Source organism: Clavelina lepadiformis, chromosome 5 (genome assembly GCF_947623445.1).
Source record: "Clavelina lepadiformis chromosome 5, kaClaLepa1.1, whole genome shotgun sequence".
NCBI classification, from domain to species: Eukaryota; Metazoa; Chordata; class Ascidiacea; order Aplousobranchia; family Clavelinidae; genus Clavelina; species Clavelina lepadiformis.
Window position 1 is genome coordinate 10315941 of NC_135244.1, and position 22816 is coordinate 10338756.

Genomic DNA, 22816 nt, shown 5'->3' on the forward strand with positions numbered 1-22816 from the left:
TAAACAATAGAAGCCGCCCTCGCATAGAATCAGCAGAAGACAATGCTGAATTCGCTTCGGGGTAATATAAAGGCTGTCATAGAGAGCTTGCACATGCGAAAAACAGCAGTTGTCACATTACAGTAGTGATCGGATAGTAATACAATAAAACCTTTTTGTCAAAAGAGAGCGCAGAATTTTATTGTCACCTAATCAACACTACTGGTACTTCATGTAATAAAAATAGAAGCCGCACAAAACGTTCTATACTTTTTGTGCAAAGTGATTATTTTGTGATTTTGCGCAAAGTCGCGTCATGCAAAAACACTTTCCTTAATCCGAAGATAAAGGTTGTGCCTGTGGTACCATTCCATACCATACTGCATACAATTTGTGCCTATATTGCATGACGTCACGCTTTACATGGGGCATGTTCGTTGTACTCTCAGTACTACTGTTGTTGTTGTAAGTAAGATCATAGAAACTCGGTAGGCCTGGATAAGAAGAGACAAAGGGGTCAACGGAACTACCCATCATTAAATCTGAGTAAGGACTTCAACTTTCCCAACGTAGCCTAGTGTTTTAAATCCTATTCGACGAGGACCATATAATTTTAGGTATGTTGAAGCATTTCGTAACCTACTAGGTTATAGGCTAATACAAATTAACTTTATCGCCCATTCTGTTATTTTAACGGTAGCGTTGTATTTGTAGACTGTAGCTCGTATCTATAGACTAGACCTATTCCTCAATTGTTGTCACCCAGATTACAGAGTTATGGCAGTATGGTACGTTTACACCGTCAGAGATGTTTTTTGGTGCAGAACAGTACACCAATTTTGCAATTACACTTGGCTGCTTGGTTAAAGTTGCCACACAATACACCACACTTGATGGTTATATATTTTAAAATCTAGGCTTATCAAGACTATGTAATATAGGCCTAACACTGGCCTGCATTTTTTAACTTCAAAAATTTTTTTTCACTAAAAACATGCAAATACAGCTAATTTTGGGGCGCTGAATATGTGGTCTTTTTCATTCTATCGCATCAGGTTATTGAGATAAATGTTACACGTGATACAGCGTTTTTTTTTGGTGAATAATTTCAAAATAACTCATTTATTACATTGAAAATGCATGTCTTCCTGATTTTCTCACATGTTTAGTAGAGTCCTCTCTTTTAAGACACCAGCAGTAGTCAGCAATCGTATTGACATTCCACTGGCCTTGATAGCATTCCTCCATCATCATTATCTCCTGGTGAAAATGTCCACCTTGTTCCTCACTGAACGTCCCACATTTATCTGGGAAGTAGTCAAAGTGAGAGTGTAAAAAGTGTATTTTGACGCTCATCCTGCACAGGTACACTTGTACCCTGTTCAAGAAGTTTTTTTCCTTTAATCTTGACGCTAAAAGTTGTGCAGCTTCATTCGAAAGGTTTATCTCTCTTGTGAGATCATTCAGCTGAGTTTGTGAAAACAGCTTGGGAGAGTCAACGTTTAATTCTTCTTGATAGTGCTTTCCATCACCGGCACTTCTTTCAGATTCTGAGGAACTTTGCATCTCTGTTAGAGGATTTCGCACATGAATTTTATCACAATGCGGTACAGGCATCATTGCTTACGTTAAATTAGGGTACTTGATTTTGGATTTTTTTCTTCTGTTAAACTCCTTAGTGTTCACCATACAGAAATAACAGTCATTGTGATGGTTTTCTTGCTCCCTTCATACCATAGGGACGCTAAAAGATTTAAAAGAGTTACTCTTGAGTTATTTCTGGCACTACATATGTAGCTTTGATGCACACGATATGCATGCAACATGTGGGGCGAAGTGTTCATCCTGATCATCAAGTTTAATGCCAAAACAGGTGTGATAAAGTTTCTTTATATTCATTGTTATGCTACATCTGTCACCTGCAACTGTGAACTCTCCACAAATATAACAGAAAGAGTTTGGTGAGCAAGTACATTTTCTAGGCATTTTTATACTTAAAGTAATGAAATCTCATTAGCCTAACCTGCAAACAAAATCACAGGTATGCAAAATCATAATCATTTGTCTGCATTAGGTTTTAGAATGCACCTCACTCTTATGTAATCTTATTAGGCGCATCTAATATAATTTGCTTGTTTGACTCATAAACTTCATACTAGCAACTTACTCTTTTGTTTTTTTTTGTATTGCAAAACTGTACACATGTCAACAAGGATTTAAACTGCTGCGCAAGTTGATTAGCTACTAAGTGCAGCTACTCATATCTGATATCTGATAGCTACTCATATCTGACTCATTACTGATTTAAGCTCCTTGCTGCTGTAATATCAGTCTGTGATGCCTTAGATTTCACCCAAATTAAGGTGACTACAAATAGGCCAGATTTGTTGGTACGCATTCAAAAATTTACGTGGTTTCTGTGACAGTCTGTAAGTCCTGGCATCATTCATATTTTCATTTGAATACAATAGTGTAATATAAAAAAAAAACAATTAAGCTTTAAAACACTTTGGATCTAACACTAAAACACATAAGGTTAGTATCACACCAAAGCTAAACTAAATAACTTGTTCACACCTCCAGAAGTAGAGAAGTTGCTTCAATGGCTTAAGTAGTAAAAATGTGAACCATAGACTTAATTGAACGGTAACTATTGATAAAATTGTAACAGATAAGTGGTGGTTGTGATAACAAAATTTATCAAAGTTTGTGGTGACATTCCTTTGTTTTGCTCGTTTGCCTCGCGCATAATCACGCCGCCTTAATTGTGCTGGTTACATGTGTAGGACGTCATTCAGGTATAAGCGCGGTGTCGGCGGGTCGACTGCTCAATACTGCTAGTTTGTACACATAAGTACTATATAGTTCGTAACTGATTATATTTTGTTTTAGGGCTGTTCTGTTCTGTTTTTAATAAAGCCTAAGTTACTTGAATTTAGTTTTTGAGTTTCGAGGGGATGACAAATTTTATCTTGATAAATGATATCCTTTTGACAACAAAGTGAATAGTAAAGCAAAGGCGAAAAATTATGCGGCTTTTTGGCCATAATTTGAAAGGTAGGCATTTTTGAAAGCAGCGCACCAAAATTTGCTAGAAAACGTTGATATCATACAGAATAACATTTTCATGCAGACCAGTGAATCAAAGGTATAGTTCTTGACTTCGGTCTGTAGTTTTGTGGCAGCCCATAGTGGAAAGTGTGCCAACTATACACACAACATGCATGCTGAACTTTTTGTCTTTTGCCAATTTAATCAATAAACAAAGAAAAGCTGGTTGTTTGAACACCAGGTTATAATAAATAAAGAATTAAGGCTTCATTGCATGCCAAAATATGCATCCTTGCCCGAATGATTTCTCATCGAAAACTGCCTTACTCTGCAGTAGAGTGGCAGCTGTACACCCGACATAAATTTCAAATGTACACTTTTTGCACACTTGATTTAAGCCTTAATTTGCGAGCAAAATATACAGTCGCTTAATAGTATAAATTTACCCTCTCATAAAAAATTATATCCCTGCTAATTCATCAGCTATGCCTACTCTTGCCGACAAGATTTAAAATGCTAAATTTGCAAAACACAAAGTGATGACATAATCCATGAGTAAAGAGTGAACCCTCAATATATGAAGACGTCGGTGTGATAAAATAGAGCAAAAACGTTTGGCCCGAACCTCACCATGGCATTTAAAAGTGATCTCATGAACCTGAGTTTCGCTCTCGTACAGACGTCATCATTTACTTTTTTGCTTGAAAAATACAAGGTTAATTTTTTTTTGCTTGAACATTCATTTCAAATGCGATGTAATGGTTTATATTTTTTGTAAATTTTGCTCTCATGGTAGAGAAATTACAATGAGCGATACTTACTAAACCTAATATATAACAAATATTTTTACGTGCAAACTTGATGTTTGGTTAATTGCTATTTACTACCAGCAGTTTTTTGTTACTTGCACTTAACCCGTTATGTAGTTTACTTCTTTTGGTATATTCAGAATCCTGCAATTTGTTCGAGAGTACATTACGGTAAAGCGTATGTTCCGAAATAATCTCTTTCGCCACTTATATATGTTAACAACAAGTCAATAACTGAAATATACATAATGAGAATGAATAATTTTATTTGGGTTAATACAATTACACACCATGCACACAGTGCACAAAGCCACAGTTATCTACTACAAGTTGAAAACCCTTTCTTGTTAGCAGTTGTTAATTAGTGATTGTATAGCAGAAAAGTATATATACAACCTTGAAAAACAAACACACACCATGCTCTATGTAGGTCCAAGCTACAAGCGATCGCCAATTGACATATAAAAAACACAAACACAAAAACAATCCACAATAAAACGGCTAAAACAATTGAAAGAATCAATTGATAAGATAAGCTTACAAGAGTGTGATAATTGAGAAACGGGAAACTTTGTTTCCCTAGATTTCAATGTTATTTATTTGCTTAATTAAGATTTTTTATGTTCAAACCTGAAATGATCGTGATCATGAAAAGTTCATCTTTCTCGTGAGCATGAAGCTTTTTTCATATTTCCACAGTCCTATTACATATGAAGAGCTGGGTATGAGCTGGTTACTGTATTTTCACCTGTTGAACGACAGTCTCTGAAATAGTCAAGTTGTTTTTTTTTCCATTTCAAATTGTTGTCATCATATGACTTTAATTGCCATTATATTTAAATATTATCATCTCCTGATCGCGTATACCGACTTTTCAGCCACTTTGTGTATAAAAATTAATGAATGATTTTGTAGTCAAGATGCAGTACGGTACACAAAACTTTGGTTTGAGTTTCTTAGTTATTCGAGAGTTTGGAAATTTTATATACAATTCTAAAACGAAGCAATTTTTGTATATTTTTTTAGTATGTTATGCTTTTTGTACTTTGTAACAGGAATGATCCAAGAAGGTCATATTAAGAAACCTGATGCAACATCCAGCAAGAAAAAGATAGTGCAGCATGCTGGGAGAGTGGCAGTTCTGTGCATTGCATGGTAAGTAAGATGCTTAAATGCAATAATATTGTAAGGTTCAGGTTCACGTACACTACAGTAAAGGGTTAACAATAGATTGTAATAATAAAAGGTAAGTAAAATGTGTATTCTCCAAATTTTTTTGCAGTGCATTTGAAATTGAGGCACAAAGTTACAGGTTACAGCATTTTTTGTAATTTCCCATTCATTCAAGAAAATGAATGTTACTTCATTGGGTCAATACTATTTAATTTGTGTACAAAGTACTTTCTATTAAATACACTGCTCAAAATTTACCCAATAATTTGCCATTTTTCAAATTGGCTTGTTTTAGAAAAACAAATGGTAATTTTCTTTCTCGTTTTATTCATTTTAATTACTGTGTGACTTTAAAAAGTGCGATTTATCTGTAGGTATTCTTTAAGCTCGTGTGGAAATGTTGTGGGAAAAATTGTTTTGAATGATTTTCCTTATCCAGTAACTCTCTCAATGGCTCATGCAGCTGCCGTCATTATATTTCTTGGACCAATGTTGAAGTTATGGAAGGTAATTAGCTCTAATTGCAACTTTCATCGCAATTTCAATATACCATAGGTCAGTGTTTTTCAATCCATGACACACCATATTCATAACATTCAATCAGTATGTTCCAATTTTTTTGCATGGCTGTGGACCTATGGTTTGCGGTACCCTACTTTTAATTGTATCTTTTGGCTATAACCTACATACTGTTTAATGAACAAAATCTGAGAAAGTAGAAGAGAATTTTTGTTTATAAACTTTTAAAGCGGAAGCTTGTTGCCATGCCATTGTCACCATCCTGCGTCCCGCTATGACATCTTTTGATGTCATGCGGTAGGAGAACTATTCTGTTCTACAAAAATTACAATAGAATTGAATTATGAATGTTCTTGCTGCCTTAAAAACATTATTTAAATAACTGTTTGTATTGAGTCTTATTGCGATTTTGCAACAAATACGGCTGTAGGTAGTAACATTAAACCCAAGCACCTACCAGTAATGCTGATGATGTAATGTAATGACGATACCTGTCAATGATGCCCAAAACAATATGTGGAGACAATTAGCAATCTTAATAATGAAGTTAAAATATAAATACCGTTATTGTTTTTTTTTATAAAAATTGCCTTCAATTCTTCTGAATAATCACTGCACACCTGCAAATACTTTATTTGTGTGTTGTGGCACAACCGTTGAAAGCCACTGTTATACATTATATGGGATTTATGTAGTACATCCTTGAACTGCAATAATTTAAGCCATGCAATACGAACTTTAACTTCGCTTTTGGGACAATTTATACAATTTTGTCTAATAAGACAGTACATGATATCACAGATATATGATATATGATATGATATATGATATGATAACACAGACACAGACAGGGAACACTAAGTTTGGAAAGAAAAAACAAATTTAACTTTGTATATATATAATATTAAGAACTGCCATCAACATAAATATAATCCAAAAACTCTCAAAATTATATTAAAATTAAATTTGATGAAAATTTTGCTTTTTGTAATATAATAGTAGGTATTATAGGTATAAGGTACTACTATATCTCTTGAGTGATTATTCTACTCTAATTAGATGTACACAATTTCACAATTCCGTTGTAGTGCTTGGTATATGGAATGTTAAATTTGTCATGTTCATGATAGATTGTACTCTGTGTTTTCTGAAATGTGGTACATTGTTTTCTTTAGGTCCCACCCAGAGTACCATTTTCCAAGCAATACTACATAAAAGTAATTTTTCCACTTGCTGTTGGTAAATTTCTCGCATCAATATCATCGCAGTTTAGCATCTATAAAGTGCCCCTTTCATACTCACATACAGGTATATTTTGAAAAATAATAATATTTTTATTGAACATATAGAAATATGTTTCTATTCGAACTTGTGCTATGACAGAATATTTTTTATATGTATATAGCTGAACAGTGCTGGTGGACTTCAGGTTTATACTGTACAATTTTATCATTTATCTAATTAATGTCAAAGAACAATACTAACTAAATAAACTAGTTAAAAAATTATTAACATATTTTTCGTGGTGGTATAATTATTGCTAAAATTATATATATACGAGGTCTGTTCAAAAAGTATCCGACCTTTTGGCATAAAGCACACAACACAATGAATTTCACAAATTTCATTTAATCTCCTTCAAAATAATCCCCTTGGAGGTCCACACACTTTTCCCAGCGCTTCTTCCACTTTTGGAAACATTTGTTGAATTGCTCCTCCAGGATTCTCCATAGCTCCTCCATCGATTTTTCTATAATGTCTTCTCGTGACTGAAATTGTGTCCCTTTTAGAGTGGTTTTAAACTTGGGAAAAGCCAGAAATCATACGGTTCCAAGTCTGGAGAGTAAGGAGCCTGGCAAACGAGTGGCATGCTGTGTTTGGTCAGAAAAGATTGGATCACATGGGTGGAATGAGCGCGTGTATTGTCGTGTTGATGTTCTGCCCACATCTCTAGCCACTTTCTTTGCATAGCTTCATGAAGGAGACGTAAAACTTCCAAATTGTACTCTTTGTTGATTATCTGGCCTTCTGGTGCCTACTCGTGATGCACAATGCCGCAGGAATTAAAAAACAGGTCATCATCACTTTCACATTGCTGCGAACTTGTCATGCTTTTTTGGTCCTTGGAGATTCCACATACTTACATTGTGAGGATTGAAACTTGGTTTCTGGGTCGTAACCATAAACCCATGTTTCATCACCAGTGATGATAGTCTTCATAATTTCTGGGTCATGGTTTGCACAATTCAGCATATCCTGGGAAATTTCCTTGTGGATTTCCTTCTGTTGCTTCGTAAGCAGCTTGGGAACGAATTTCGTTGACACTCTCAGTGACTCTCCGCAGGTGCAAATCCTCGATTAAGATGGAATAAACTGAGCCCGTGCATATTCCCACATCTGCAACAATTTCTCGTACTGTTAAACGACGATCTTCCAGTACCAATTGGCAAACCTTCACAATCACCTCCTCGTTTCGGCTTGTGTATCATGGCCTCCCTGAGCATGGCTCGCTCTCTACTGACATTCGGCCATCTTTAAAGAAATAAAACCATTCTTTTATCTGAGTTGGGCCGAAGGCCTCATCTGCAAAATCCTGCTGAATCTTTCGAATTGTTTCCGTTTGACTATCAACAAGCTTTTGGAAAAACTTAATGCAATGCCTCTGTTTGATGCGTTCTGTCATTGAAATGTGATTTTGCTTGGAAAAAAATCACTGAGCACGTACTATATACCTGCATTTAATGCTTAACACAGAGAGAATGACGTGGCAGATCGGCTTGAAACGATTCACACGTATGGAGTAATAGTGTCATAACAATGCCCCAAAAGAACTTAGTGCAGGTGGCGCTACTTTTGACGGGAAGAGAAAAGGTCGTATACTTTTTGAACAGACTTCGTATGTCACTAAGTTAAGATTGGTGGTGCAACGTTTACCAGTAACTTTAAATTATGACAAGCCACGTACTTGCATTAAGGAAGCTAATGAAAGTTCTGGTATTTTGCTAGCTTTGCGTAGAAGAATTGTTCAATTGAAGCTATTATTCCCAGTTTCCTTGTAACCTAACTTGAGTTATTATAACTTGGTAACCTAATCCTAGGTGTATGATAGAAACAAAGGTCAACACTCTTGTTAAAATTCAAGAAAGTGGTTTATTGTAATCCACCATGCCACACGAGCATTTCACAATCATTAAGTTTGCAAAATTTTTGGTGTAAATTTATTATTAGAAGTTTCTTCGAAAGTTTATGGTCAGATTATTTTATTAGCAGATTTCATTGATTTTAAAAGAAACTGTATTTGTACTAGCCTTGTGCTGTAGGTAATTGTATAATTGCATTTGCCCTTAATATGTTCTGTGTTTCCTTTTTTCTGTTATACTGTGATTTTTATTGTTATTTCGTTTCTTTATATTTTACAGTGAAAGCATCGATGCCCATTTTCACTGTCACTTTAACTCGGCTGATTTTTGGTGAAAAGCAGTCTTGGCTGGTGATTTTAAATATGAAATATGTTACAGATCCACTTTTTCTGTTTTGTATACGTTTTCTTCCAGTTTATATACGAGTACCTTTGAATATGTATGTATGTACTTCTATTTACTTTTGTACATGCATTTGATATATCTAACTTTAAACAATGTGTTTTTTTGTGCGCAGGTATATTTTTCTCTTTTTCCAATTGTAATTGGAATTGCGATTGCAACAGTTACAGAACTGTCTTTCAACATCATGGGTTTATTAAGTGCTCTCTTTGCAACTGTCAATTTTTCACTGCAGAATATCTATTCCAAGAAGGTAATATTCATAAGTGCACTTAGTTGGCTTTGAATATTTTGTTGTGCAAAATGGCAAGTTAAAACTCCTGATATTCCTCTGGTGATTGCAATTAACATATAGTGTTAGCTTTTTTAATCTTTGCTAATGATAAAATACAAATTTCAAACTAATGATTGTATTATTGTGTGATGTCCTTGGTTTGAACCCGTAGTTTTATTGGTGGGAGCCATATATTGCTATATATCAATAATAAGTAATTTTGGAAGTGCGGCGTACTTGCTATAAGGAGTAATAGTACTTCACATCATGGAAATTTGAACTAATCAGAACTTCGTAATAAAAATCACGCATAAAAATTTCTGGCCATTTTTTAGGTATATTTACCTGTTTCCATTAAATGAACAGTACAGAACTTTGCCTGGCTAAAACCATTTAAATTGGTAAATATACATAGGTAATGCCTTAAGCATGTACTCAGGTTAACAATTTTAGTTGCTTAATTAATTTAGCATTTTCCAGGCACATGAACATGATTGCAGTGTCACTTGTCATGCTTGCTCTATTTCTGTTGGAAATTTTTTTGGCTTACCGTATTTTCTTGAATAGAAACCGCACGATTTGATTAAAAATAAACAATAAAAGCCGCCCTCGAATAGAAGCTGGCCTCGCATAGAAGCAGCAGAAGACAATGCTGAATTCGCTTCGGGGTAATATAAAGGCTGTCATTGAGAGCTTGCACATGCAAAAAACAGCAGTTGTCACATTACAGTAGTGATGGGATAGTAATAGAATAAAACCTTTTTGTCAAAAGAGAGCGCAGAATTTTATTGTCACCTAATCAACACTAGCGGTACTTCAGGTAATAAAAATAGAAGCTGCCCTCGAATAGAAGCCGCACAAAACGTTCGAAAATAAAAAATAGTAGCCGCGGTTTCTATTCAAGAAAATACGGTAATTATTATTCCATAATTACACTTATATCTCTTACTTTTTTTAGGTAATGAAAGACACAAAGATTCATCACCTTCATTTGCTTCATGTTCTGGGTTATATAACATTTGCCATCACTCTTCCCTTTTGGGTTTTGATTGATGTTACAAGATGGATGAATGATGACAATACAGAAATCAGTGTCAACGAAAAACAGGTTTTTTGTTGCCTTTTATCAATTACTATTTTAATGCATTTTGCATGTCATTTTTACTCTAAAAGTGACAACGAAAAAGATCATACTTTTTTGATCTATCAGTTGTGTGCACATGCTCCTTTTCGGCTGTTATTATTGGTTAAGCATAAAATAATAGGATCAAAATAACGACTTTATTAAGTAAGTAGCCTTGTGTCCACAGTTACATGGCAATTTTACATTTTCGCTTTTATCAACATGATTTATACGGTACATTAAAATTACTGTAAATAAAGTTTTACCAACACTACCAGAAATATGCCATGTAACCCTGTTTAGATTTGATAGGAATTCAATTATATCTGCACCACCGTCTTATTTTTTAACTTTTGGCAGTGGGCGCTAGAGAGATGTTTGCCATTTTCTAGCAGGGTTCTGTGAATGTCACAATGCGGCATGATTCAGTTGGGTACTGTGCTGCTCTAACTTCTATACTGGATTGTGTAAACCCAAGCAATCTAAACTTTTGTGCCATAGAGTACGATGTTTATTTACCCCACATTTAAAATGTTTATAATAAGGATTTCTGCATACTTTTTGTCAGGCAAAAGTTGTATGCACAGTTGCTGCAAAAACATGAAATAATAAGTTTAAACATGTTAACACTCTTTTGATCATATTATTTATATTTTTGGACTACGTTAGTTATTATAGTTCATCAACTTTTCGTTTTAGTAAAATTGTAAAACACAGATAATGCTGATTCGATGTAATAACAAATGCTTTTCTCTAATTTACAGGAAATTTATCCCATGGGGCTTGCAGTACTGATTTTCGTCGACGCGTTTTGCAACTTCGCCCAGAGTATGGTTGCCTTCACTGTTATATCACTGGTAAATATCACTTACACAATAAATTTTTCTTGTGCAATCTGGTATTTCTTTTGGCCTCGGTTTCTTGCACTGTATGTTATCCTTATTCATATGCTTTCTTTCAACTTTTTAATTTCGAGGTGCAGCAGACAGGAACAATTTGAAAAATTTCTTGCTGTCTATGTTGGCTGGTTCCTGTTTAAATCTTACCGACAGGTTTACTGCTGAAACACCACTACTACTCTGTCTCTTTGTAGATATCTCCCCTGTCTTACTCTGTTTGCAACGCAACCAAACGAATAGCGGTTATCTCCGTATCACTCATCGCCCTTCGGAATCCAGTCACTCCAACCAACGTGTTCGGCATGTTCGTTGCAATAGGTGGGGTCTTGTGTTATAACAAGGTAAGAATTACCTAACTTAACCAACTTTTATGTTTTATGTTACCTAGATATAGTCAATAAAAAATAAGGATTCTTTTTCTCGACTCTGACTCTTAAACCGAAATAACCTAACCATTACGTAGGAAAAAGACAAATACGGCTTTTCGTTGAACTATAGCCAATACCTGCTTCTGGTTTTGCGCAAATACCGCTAATTCCACAGTTTTAACCGCCTGAAGCGCAGTGTTGCAGCGACGGCCTTCTTATATTCTGATGTTTATAGCACAATGATTACAGTTAACTTCGGCGATAATAATTAGTGGAGAATTTTCTCCAGGCAAAATTTTTAGAAAAAATACGAAAAACTTGTCAGCAATATCGCTTTTGTAATTAAAAATGGTTACTTTGATCATTCAGTTATCTAATCCCATTATAATGTATGTATTTTAAACTCGCTTTCTTCAGGTTTGTTTTAAATCGATTGTGCTTTATTGCTGTGATCAGGACTGCGACATCGAATTTTTTCAGATGTGCCTAAAACTCTTCATTAATATATTGCAAGATCATGTTATGACAGCAGATGTGTGATGTGGTACTGTTTTTGTCCTAAAGATATCTTGTCTTCGGGTTATTCGATACTTTGTCTCGAAAATACACAGATAAGTTATAAGCAAACATGCCATACTACCAAGCGCGGGAAGAAATGGTGGTAAATGTTAACCTCAAGGTAGTTGTCTGCTATAGTTCCTATTTCCAATGGCAAAGATGGATGAAAAAGCTTGCAAATTCTTGCTTTCGGCGACGGCTGGCTCTCGGACCTCCTTTCATCATGATCCGAACGCATCTTCTGGATGCATTTGCTTTCCTATTATCGCATTTCCACGCATGCTTGGCTTTCAAAGTAACTTTCGCCCTGACTGGTTTTGCTCGTTAGGATCTCATTCGTTTCCTTCCTTACTTTTCGCACAAGAACTTGCTTTCTGAGTTTAACAGTCAGGTATTTTAAGTGTGCTCGGTCTCAACTGGACACTCTCTCACGTTACCCTTACATCTATAGGCGACGTTTCGTCATACTTGTCTAGAATGGAAACATTTAGATCGCCAAGATAGAGAGTGACGAAACTAATTATAAATTGAAACTTGTTAGGTGCTCAAGAAGCGTTTTAAGCATGTAAAGTGACCCCACCAACAGATCTTCAAACCGCAATACAATTTGGGTGTAAATTTTTTCAGTCTCTAGATTACAGCACAGTGGGTTCAGTGACAATCTGATATTCTAATATAATTGTCAACTCCATCACAGCAATTATCTCTAGAATACATTTACTGTGTTCTATTCTGTGTAAACGTTTTACCACCGCCATTAAAGTTGAAGTCCGGCTTTAATTCCCCCTGCATTTATAATCTTTGGCCGCCTTCTCAATGTAATTCGTTTGAACTTTCCGTAGCCTTATAATTGATCTTTAAATGTTGTTTTCCACGTGTGTGTTTCCGTAATTAAAGAGAAGCTTTTTACGAAGCAACAAGTTGCAGCCTGGTCTTGTTCTTACGATAAGCTTGCTGCCAATTGTTTGCTTGTGGTTTTGCCCATTTGTTGGGTATCTTATTCATCCCGTTACAATCCAACTTTTATTAATTTTCGTTTTTTCCGTAAACAATTTATTGCCTTTCACTTGCAGCCCACACGCGCCATTTCTTTTTCTCGTACAACGTCGTTTGTCTTCTTCTCTGTCAGGTTTCCATAAAGCCAAAATGGCGCCGGTTACCTGTCTCACCCGCTCAGCGGGCGAGAATTGTATATGACGTATCTTCGGTTTTGCCTAAATTGCGTGCTTTACTACCCCATCATCTTTCAAGCATGTTAAAAAATATGGACACCGACATTTGAATTTTTGAGCCCCCTTTTTTCAAATTTTATCAGGGTGTTCTGTTGAAAACCATATGGAATGAACCAAAAGTAACCTCGTTTCGACGGATGTATCCGGAGTCCTGGTAGAGCACATGGGTCTTTATATACTTGCGTTTGTATTTTTCAGCCAATTCTAGTTGTTATTCTAATGTAGGTTTGGTCGCGTAGACGAAATATTGCGAAAGTTGACACTCTAACCACAAGATGGATTTGATAACCCAAGGTCTTAGATGCCGTTTGGTAAACAAAGTGTCCCACTATCGCTCGCACTTCTTATCGCAGGTTACGCATCCGCGAGTTTCTATTGGTTGCGAATCACCCGAAAACGGTTTTGCTTTTCAAAGTTGGTTCATTAACCCACCAATTTCAAGCATGCAATTCCTCCCCCGTATTGCAGCTGTTAATGCAGCCAGCTTAAGGATTGGGTGGCGATCATGTATGTTACCCCTTGCTGATTTTCGCTCAGTGAACACACATGCGCTACAGATGAGGACAGGTTATTCCTTAAACTAGACTCAACGGCACATACCTAATTTTTTCCGTAATTGATTCAGCAAAAAAGAGATTGCCAAAAATTAACGCGCTAGACGTGGAGTCACGGCTATTGTCGGCCTGTGGTCGTCGCTGCGTTGGATAATTTATGGTTTGCGCGATGTAACGTCTTCATAAAATGTAGGTAACATGACGTTGATTTGTTGTTGGGTGCCAAGAAGTCGATGGCGTAGGGCTGATTGCTCATCCGTGTTAGCCGCCGTTAGATAATGATTGATTGTAGACATAGGGGTACCTTGGGCGATTTCGGAAACAAGTTGATTTTCTACCGTATCTTAAACGACTTGTTTTTAAGGAATTTAGTTCTATTGTATGTGGAACATATTGTGCTGTCTTTGCTAGCTTGCCCGTCATACATCCTCGACAAGGGTGGCTGTATTTGAACTATTAATTTTCACTATTTTTTAAGACTTTCACGCCTGTAAGGAGTCAGTTACGCTGTTTTCGGATTGTAGTTTTACGTCAATCCAAGACTTGATCTAAACTGTTATCAAGTTTATATATTTTCGTTTTTTTAATAGTGTAAAACTAAATTTTTGTCTAAGCTTTTTTCACGCGCGTACAGCACGTGTCAACATTCACTGCTTAACGCCTTGACACGGGTGATACTTTCAGTTGACACAGCTTGCCTAAGCAAACAAGAAAACCTTTCATTGGCTGTAGAGTGTGTTTGAATCTCCGTGGCCCGATGTGACCTTTTCCGGACAGCATAATGTTACAAGATCCACATTGGCACACGATCTTTGCTGTCCTACTATAAAATAGATATGGTTTCAATTATCACGCTCCTTGCGCAAGCGATTTTTCGTGAGATGACGACGATTTGGTTATAGTTAACAGTTTTCTTCAGTACGTTACAGTTTACCTGCGGTAGATTTGTAGCGGCTGCTTCACGACATCGACACCAGTTGGCTGAGCGCGACTGACTAAGTTTTTGTGAAGAAGTTCGTTAACTTTGAACTTATTTAGGAACATTTTCAATAAAGACAACTACTTTGAACGTCATAGCCGTAAATTTAGTGCCCAATCGCCCATTCCGTCACAGCATAAACTAATAATCATCAGACATAAAGATGAGAAAGAGGTGCGCATTGTTACGCCGAATTGATAACTGTGAAGTCCGTTTCCACTTTCATAAATTCGAGAAAAGAGTTCTATATCATTTGACATCGCAAAACAGGTTATAAAAAGTTAACTATAGAAGCGCTTTCCATGGGCAAATTCTACTGCATTTTTGTCCGGGATCCGTACTTTGTTGTATTGCCTGCATTTATTCATGGTGCCATGATCGCGTTCAGACTATTAAAGGTAACAATTGCGTGTACTTCCCTTGAACCAAGAATAATTCAATAGACACGCCCTTCGCAGCAATCTGATATAAAGGTTTAACTATGTTATCGACTGCGGCAAAGGGGAAATATTTTCATCATGTATAGCTGATTTTAAGATTGCGTCATATTCAATAACTATAAAGCTATTTTTTCTTCGCGACATTCTATAGGTTTGATTTGCCACCAGTACTGTCATGATGAGTATGGAAAGTAAGAGACTGTTGTGGGGTACTTGCCACAATTAATCACCATACGACGATCATTCTACCGTAAACACTTAAACTGTACTTAACATCGTCAATAGGCAACCAGTAATTATTTCCATAACGCATAAGTTTTATAGTAAATGCTACCGTTTTTGTTGTATTTTGCTGTAAAATGCGCAAACACTCTAATAGACACGGCTTCTTACTTACCTGTCATCAATCACGCTGCCTGCGTACTCGACCTATTTGCTTGAAAATAATCACCCCATGTGTTAACGTAGCGGATTTTTACATTTTCTTCCAAGCCGAAACCATTTGTTGAGATTGGGAATTACTGTGATGGGATTTCCGTTTGTCAACAACCCTTCGCTTTTTACCATCGTTTAAATTTTTCCAGATGCTCTATTAGTAACTTCAAATAAACTTTCCCTTTTCGCATAATTATTGAACATTGTAAAATCGACGTTTCGTTAGAATTTGTTATTATTGACGAAGATGCTGTCGAAAAGGTAATTTTCCGTTTAGATTTTGTAGGAGGAAAAACTTCCCAAGAACTTAGATGGGAAAAGTACGGATTTTCGGTATGGAAATGCCCCCCATGTGTAGGTTACTAAAAATTCCTTTCCTAATATGCTCTTCAAATGTCTTTCATTATGTTTTTGTTTCGATGATGACGTCAGCAGTTATCCATTATTCCTCTTAATCGTCGTCTTTGTCGTTAAACATACAAAGCGAGTTCGATATAAAACCAATCAATGTGGGAACACACCTGGCTTTCCACGCATTTCTACTCGCGCCTTTTAACAAGCGCCAATCACTTTGGCTTCTGTGAAAACTAACCTGGTGTGCGCAGGCCACCTAACATATCATCCTTGCCGTAGGGCGTGAGTGCTTGATTATGAAAACTTGTTGTGATTGTCTCTGTGTATCCAGCTCGACTGTCCCATCTATTTTCGACGTGTTAATGCTTGCGTATCATTGATTTCTTACCGCACGGTTTGCGCTTGTTGTGTTAATTCAGCTCATGCGTTGATGAACGATCGCTTAGACCAGGTGATCAAAGCATATATTGGTGTAGGTCTGTAGGCTCAAACAAAGCCAAAATATTTCGAACAGCCATTTGGTTGAATTTTCCAAACTTGAGCTAAATTTTTTCCTTTCAATTAAAATTCATTTAAAGTGTTTTTCTGTCCCACTTCTCATTCTCAGATCATGACGCAATCCGATGCCTACTACGTCACTTACTTCGATGACGTGTTCCGCGTTAGAATGACAAGTGTTAATTACGTAGCGCGTGGGGTCGCCCTGTTGTGGTTACGTAATCTGTTATAAGTTCTGTGTCTTTGCCATAAACCATCGAACCTCGTTTTCCTATCAGGTTAATTAGTCACTGGTGGCGTTGTCTGCCAATGTAATTATTACTCAGTTTGCTTATGAAACTCGAGGCTTCTTTTTTAATCGCTTTTTGATACTATCGGATCCCTTGCTGTGAAAACTCGCCCGGCAAACATTTTTCTTCCTATTTGCATTGGATTAAGTTGGAAAGCATCGGATGATACTTGCAAATGTTCGTTAATGACTAATGTATCGAATTTTGTACATTTTTGTTTGCTTTTGTTAAGTTTTATTTATTCTAAAGGCTGCTAGTGCCTCGCTATAGATTGTGTTACGTTTGACGAATATTTAGTATCATCAATAATGTTGAACAGATGCACAGTTGAATCCCAGTTTGGCTAAAAATTGATCTATCAAATTCTTACACGACGGTCGGCTACGCATCGTTTCGTGTCTATATCGTTGTTCCACCTTAACCGAATTTGTACTGGGCCTCGGTAAGAATAGTGATCCGCTCCACACAGGGGACAATCTCGTCAAGTCTGGCTAATCCAATCATGTGTCTACCCGGCATACGAGACCTCACTCGCGGTGAATAAGATTTCATTCGTCCACGACGATCACGCCGCAAAAATAGTAGTCGGTGATCGTTGAATAAAGTATTATTAATTGTTCATGTGTGTGTGGTCTGTATTCCTGTGACAAGTGTGCCCCCTGCACTAGTCGTTGGGGCGACGGGCTAATAGTCATTTATGGATCACATGATTTTGTTGGTGGGTCCGCCACTTTTCATTTAATCTTTGAAGAATTCGCCTGTCGTTTTAGCATGTAAGGAAATTGTTGTTTGGTAATTATTCGTGAAATAAATAACGGGTAAAATGGGAAAACACCCCTTTTCAAACGACGTCATAAACAAACCTCGGTTGTTCCCTGTAAGTCAGCGATCCCACTCGAGATCAATGACAGTTCGTAACTTGCGATAAAAAGCGTCCAGAATAAGATTTTCGTTTGTGTCGTTATTGATATAAGACGATTTCGGACTTTCTCACGCTTTGTGCCTGCGCTACTGTGCGATCTCAGCCTCATAATTCATAATACGAGCATCCACTCAACTCTTATCACCTCAATAGCGTCCACTATATTTTGTGGAAAGATTAACTTAACGATTCTTCACGACGTAATCGGTTTTGCGCAAACTCTGTCACCTTAGACTTGTAGGCGACACATTTCATCGTCGCAACCGCATCTAGGGAACGTCGTGTAAAGATACCTAGTTATTTTTTTCAATGATCACTACATCCAGTACCTGTGTTACACGAATATCAGCTAAAATCAATTTGTGTCCATAAAAGTACAATTCATCCGAATCAGGTTTGAAATCTGCACAAAACTGGAAGGTAGACAATCGCATGTGATATATTGCACAAACAAATCAAACGAACTAGTTATACCAATGCCAAAGAAACAGCGGTACTAAAAAATTAACCGTTTAAAAATAAGGCCTAGTTTTGTCATGATCGACTGACCGACAAATTGGCCACTTTATCCAATTTCTATTTGCTTGAAGTGGGCGTCCGAGTGTCTCCATTGCCCCCTTAAAAATGTGCTTAACTCGTTCCATACTTGACAATTATAACCTCGTTAGTTGTTGGTGCTTTTGGAATGATATAAAAAAATTAAAGTGAACATCTACTTTCTGCTGTATGTTGTATTAGTGACATGCAGTTTGTTGTCTATTGAAAAACATATTACTGTTAGTTAGATTGATTTAATCATATCATATTTTATATGCATTTCTAGGCGAAATACGACCAGGCGCACGCTCGCCTGGCAGTATTACCAACGTTCCAAAACGGACTCGACCATCGTAGTCAGAATTTCTTAGGAAACGGCTCAGTTGCTGTAAACTTGGACGATGTTGTTCCACAACAGCACGATCAAGAAAGTGGAACCCATGCATACCATAGATCGCACCATACGCAAACTACCACCGACAAAGCGTTACCATTGCGTGGAAGCGGACTGTTATTTAGCCGAGATTCACCGGCTGTGAGGTCCTTTGACCCTGTCAAGTATCACAACGTGTGACTCTTACCCTCATTATTGTTATTGTAATTCATATAATTTAATATAATGTAGGTAATTTAGAATGTTATCCTTAGCTGTTTTTTGTAGACCGGCTGATGTTACAACACATTGTGTTAAATGTTACATTTTATTAAATTTCTATTCCGCTTGCACTTCGATGGTTCTCCCAGTTTTGGATTTTTTGTTTACACATTAGTTAGAATGCATTATTTACAGCAGTGCAATGTTACCTATATAGCTAACGTATGTGCATATCCGCACACGATTTGGGTGCCTCAAGTTGTCTGCAGACTTTTCTGCTAATCGTGCATTAGCCAAAACTCGGTTATACCCGGATTCCTTTTAAGAATTTTTACCCCTTCCTTCGTTTGACATTTCGTATTTTGACGCCGTTCGTTCTTTTACAAAATCTTGTTTAGTTTCACAAACGAAGCACACACTTTGAGGTTTTTTCCGTTTCACACTTGCTGCGTCAGGATTGTAATACCCAATTTCAGCTACAATATCCTAATATAAAATAAAGTGATATTTTTAGCAACAAAACGTCGAAACCCGTTCGTAAACATGTGTAATTGTGTAAGCACTCCTCTATGTTTAAAACGTTTTCCTTTTTGATTTTGAACTTGTGTTCTACTGATTTAATATTCATTTTGCAGATAGGGTACTTACTTATTACGCTAAACGTTGTTGGTAAACGCTGTGTCTGTTCTTTATTCACGTTATTTGTAACATTTGTCTGTTCACTGGAATTTTTTATTCGGAAATGTGCTTATCTGAAAAGTGTTTAAATCTTCTGTTTTTTGTTTACTACTCATTTATTCCAATGATTTCCACGTGCCTGTTACGTTATTTCAGTAATTGTGTATTTATATGCAAACCTTTGGTATGCAGAATTATACAATTTAGTAAGACAAACATGATCTGGTTAATTTTGGGTAGAATAAGAGCTGTAGAAACTGAGCAAATAATTTTCAGCGAACGGTCCCGTCCTCGCTACACTATCCTGCTAAACCAGCATCAGGCCCATGTGCTGTTAGAAAATTACAAGCAATAAGGAGTGAGTGTAGAAGAACATTATGTTGAAAATGTTCATTGATCCGCGTCGGCATGACGTTTCCCGCTTTATAGATTATATTTTTGTAACTGAGAGGGCCACGAAGAAGCAATCGTTTGGCCTTCCTATCTATCCCGAAGGTTTTCCAAACGCGCCCGGAAATTCCCAGCCACCCTAAGGGTCCGTTTTTCAGCAAAAACAAATTATACCTATATTTTTCTTGTAACATTTGTACAATCCAAGTAATCGAAACGTTACCTAAAAGATATTCACAAGCGCTTGTAACAAAAAACTAATTTTTGTAACATTTAGTTTTTTGATTAAATGTGCAAGCAGAAGGCGTCATTTTTCAAAGTGTCAAACCTAATTTGTCCAAACAAACAATTCTTGTGGAAAAAAGTTGCACTTTGTTGTTGGTACTTGATCTTTTTACCTGATTTAAGCTTTTTGCCGGCTCATTAATCTTTCAACGAACTCCCACATGGCTAGCCAGAGATTGGACGATAGGTTTAATTGTTTGAACTGGACGTTACCTGAAGCTCACCACGAGGCTGCATAAAGCGTGGTGGGGAAGATGCTCTAACATTTTTTACCCAGCTATATTCACCTTTTACTCTCGACCACGTCTTTAAATAATATCGTGGATGGATAAGCGATATTAAGAAGCAGTTGGGTAAAAGCTGTAATGCAAAAAACGTTGCCAATGTTTATATTTCTGAAATATATTCTGAATGCCTAAAAAAAGTTACGCAAACATCGTTTTATTGACCCAAACGTATTGATATTGTTACAGTCTATCTACAATTAACTGCATCTAACGAGGTAGTTTGCTTGAAAGGAAACCGACTTGTTTGCCTTGCTGTCATGCATCATTACACCTACTAGTTTTCTGCTCATAAAGGGTGATCTACCCCTTTTGGAACTATGTCGTCACATGGACCGGTTACCCTAAACGTGTCGCTGATACCATAGGAGTCGACGCTTTTTGCAACCAGTGAGCTAATTTTAAAGATCCAAATCTCTATGACATGAAGGCGTGGCCTTTGTTGAGTCACCCCAAGTTGCATCACCCCTGAAACTTTTCTGGTTTCCAATAAGCAACCCGCAAGCGAAGTTGAACAACATCTTCTCTGTTCATGTATTGATCCAAAATTGATGGGTGAGTGAGAGCAAATCGTTAATACTTATTCAAGTGACACGTTCCTCCGTTTGTGCAAATTTACACAAGATTAACTAGGATATGGAGTCACGTGTGTGGAATTTGCCAATCGATTGTGCATAAGCTGGAGTGAAATATAAGCCACGTAAAATTAGCACAAATTTCAACAAACCTGCTTACCTACCTGACCTTTTTTGATTTGAATTGTTGTCTGTAATAATTTTTTATCCTGTAGTGTGGCATACGTTTCTCGAAGAAGCTCTCGTTAGTTTTTCTTTAGCTAAAATTATCTATTTTAATATCATTCCAAAATTCGTAGTAAATCCATAACATATCAACCAATTGATTGTAAATTCCCGGAATAGCTTTAATGAGTGTTGTCCTATACAAGTTCTTAAATGATATTGGCCTACCGCCAACAATCAACTTTAACCGCCGACGTTCTTCAAGTAATGTTTGCTCAGCCCTAATAAATCCGACAACCTGGAACAAAGCAAATAAACTGACAAGTTTCGGGCATGCGGGTGGTAAAGGCCTGCACACCCTGGCGTTATGCACGAAGTGATTCAATGTTTATTTTTGATTGTTTGAATAACTTGGTTACATTTCCTATTTTTTTAGTCAGAAGAAGCGTGGGAAATTATGACGTCTTCAGTTGGTTTTCTAATTGACACAAATCACAAGGGAATACAACGTGGACGTATTTTGTTGTATCAATTGTTACAACTTGAGGACATGGAGTTTACAGAACGCTTGCCCTTTATTGTACTATTTTTAAAACTTGTCGATATGATACTTACGATTCTCTCACTTTTTCTACAAGGTTTGTTTTGCTTGACCGTTCATTGACTGTCGCAATACTTACACCAGTTATATACATAACCAATACATCGCGCGTGCCTAATCTATGGCCGATGTTGCATTAAGGTTTGCCGGTTATTTTCACAGCGCAAGTGTACCTTCCACAAACACAATACGGTACTGTGCACCCTATATCTTGAATGGGTTCAAGGACACAAAGGACAATCCAAACTGTTTGATTTTCGAGCAATGTAAGATATTCCGCTAGCTCCTATACTACGCACATTATCCTTGGAGTCACGTGGCGCTTACAATCATCTTACTGAAACATGAATTACAAACATTGTTAAAGCAACATATCAAAGTTTCGTGTATAATGCCAAAGATTGTATAACATGCATAGTATAGTATCAATAACCGTTGAAAAACAATCCAGTAATTCTTATTTGACCATTATATCCTGCTACTGTTTTGTGCTAAGATATGCCAAATTCGAAATAAGTGCGATGAAAAGCAATTAAAACAGCTGAGTATAACCTGATTGTTTGTAACACTCAAATTTTCTTGAATGAAAATGCAAGAATCAATTGATTTTTGTAATTTTTAATTCCGGTTTGAAGTTGAGTCGGTTGAATATCAAGCTCAGACATGCCTAGGTGCAAATTGTTTTTGTGTCAGTGAATCATTTCGAA

General features: G+C 36.7%; 1 protein-coding gene across 1 annotated transcript; it reads left to right on the forward strand.

Annotated features, from left to right (window-relative positions):
- On the forward strand, window positions 1-20025 carry LOC143460651 (solute carrier family 35 member E1 homolog). The gene is made up of 10 exons (XM_076958245.1): window positions 1-596; window positions 4895-4994; window positions 5387-5519; window positions 6707-6839; window positions 8951-9021; window positions 9189-9326; window positions 10306-10455; window positions 11235-11327; window positions 11564-11710; window positions 18823-20025. Exons 2-10 carry the CDS (start codon window positions 4897-4899, stop codon window positions 19108-19110), a joined length of 1251 nt encoding a protein of 416 aa, XP_076814360.1. The 5' UTR covers window positions 1-596; window positions 4895-4896; the 3' UTR covers window positions 19111-20025.
- Window positions 20026-22816: the final 2791 nt, after the last annotated feature.

Bases quoted from the DNA above. Each gene is read 5' to 3' on its own strand.
- LOC143460651 (XM_076958245.1), top strand. From the start codon at position 4,897: ATGATCCAAGAAGGTCATATTAAGAAACCTGATGCAACATCCAGCAAG. The intron at 5,520-6,706 runs GTAATTAGCTCT...TGTTTTCTTTAG, and splicing joins CAATGTTGAAGTTATGGAAG to GTCCCACCCAGAGTACCATT. The intron at 11,328-11,563 runs GTAAATATCACT...GTCTCTTTGTAG, and splicing joins CCTTCACTGTTATATCACTG to ATATCTCCCCTGTCTTACTC.